This window comes from Loa loa, assembly GCF_000183805.2.
Source record: "Loa loa unplaced genomic scaffold supercont3.1677, whole genome shotgun sequence".
NCBI classification, from domain to species: Eukaryota; Metazoa; Nematoda; class Chromadorea; order Rhabditida; family Onchocercidae; genus Loa; species Loa loa.
Window position 1 is genome coordinate 628 of NW_018109856.1, and position 1153 is coordinate 1780.

The following is a 1153-nucleotide window of genomic DNA, read 5'->3' on the forward strand; positions in this document are numbered from 1 at the left end:
CAGCACAATTGAAAACATTCCAAAGTGTTTGAATAAAACGAGAGATATTACCATATAAGGAAAGAAAAGAATATTATGATGAGTAGCTTTTTTAGTCTTTCTTGAAAAGCTTACATGCTTTCATATCCCATATGTAATCAGCAGCTACACTGAATGACAGAACAATCTTGTTCATTTCTAGTACACTACCAAGGAAACATTAGGGATAAACAATTTACCGAGGTCGTAAGCATCGTGCAACTTCAGCCAGCGCTCGTTTTCTCCGATCGACAGTTGCAAAATGATGTAAAACGGATACTAACAAGGCAGCATCAATACTGTTTGACCTACAATTTGAGAGGTATGAGTGCGAAAATATCGAAAATTTCGAAGCTTCAAGATAACAGTTCGAAGATTGTGCCCATTCATTAGTCATATAACCCTTAATCTCTCCCATCCATTTCATTCTTGTTGGAGATTAAAAGAAATTTATACACTAAAATGATTAAGCCCAAACTCGTATCCTTTACCTATACGGTAAATTTAGAGCATCAGCTAACTGCAGGTCAACCAATGGTGGTAATCGCAGCTGTGCAAGCATTTCTAAACATGTATCGCAATCCATAAAGAAGCAATCGCTTCTGTAGTACTTTGCTTCACCACAACCTGAACTGAGAAATACTTTAGACTGAGCATTTCCTCAACGGACAGTATGAGTAGCTTAATTAGCAACAATTGTATCAGTTTCAAGTCAGATTGTCAAATTCCAACATTCCTTCAAATTGTTATGGCACCTTTTACTAACTTCGGCTTAGAATAAACTGCAATATGAATGGTAGAATTGCTTTTCTTGCATAATATATTTATAGTTTTTTATTATTACAAATGAAGCGAAAAAAAAAAAAAAAAGACGAAGAACTTGCCAATGTCAACGGCAATTGTGCCCAGTGGAAGTTGGTTAACAAATTTTTGAACATTAATCCACCGAATTACTGACTTTCGCGTTGCATAAGCAATACCTGGAAGTGATGCCAAATATTTATATGCTTCCCGAACGTGTTTTTCTTCGATATCCATTGTAGTTCCTCCTACCACCGAAAGATATGCTATGCTGAATTATATCGAACAGCTGAAAAGTTCGAATTCGTTTACAATAATAATAATGACAATGGAA

The 1153-nt window shown here is 35.6% G+C and overlaps 1 protein-coding gene across 1 annotated transcript; it reads right to left on the reverse strand.

Annotated features, from left to right (window-relative positions):
- Positions 1–218: 218 nt before the first annotated feature.
- LOAG_15235 (hypothetical protein) lies at positions 219–951 on the reverse strand (the record flags this gene model as incomplete). The annotated part of the gene is made up of 3 exons (XM_020448907.1): positions 219–326; positions 510–645; positions 903–951. Coding segments are annotated over 3 exons (291 nt in total), but the record flags the coding sequence as incomplete, so codon positions are not given.
- Positions 952–1153: the final 202 nt, after the last annotated feature.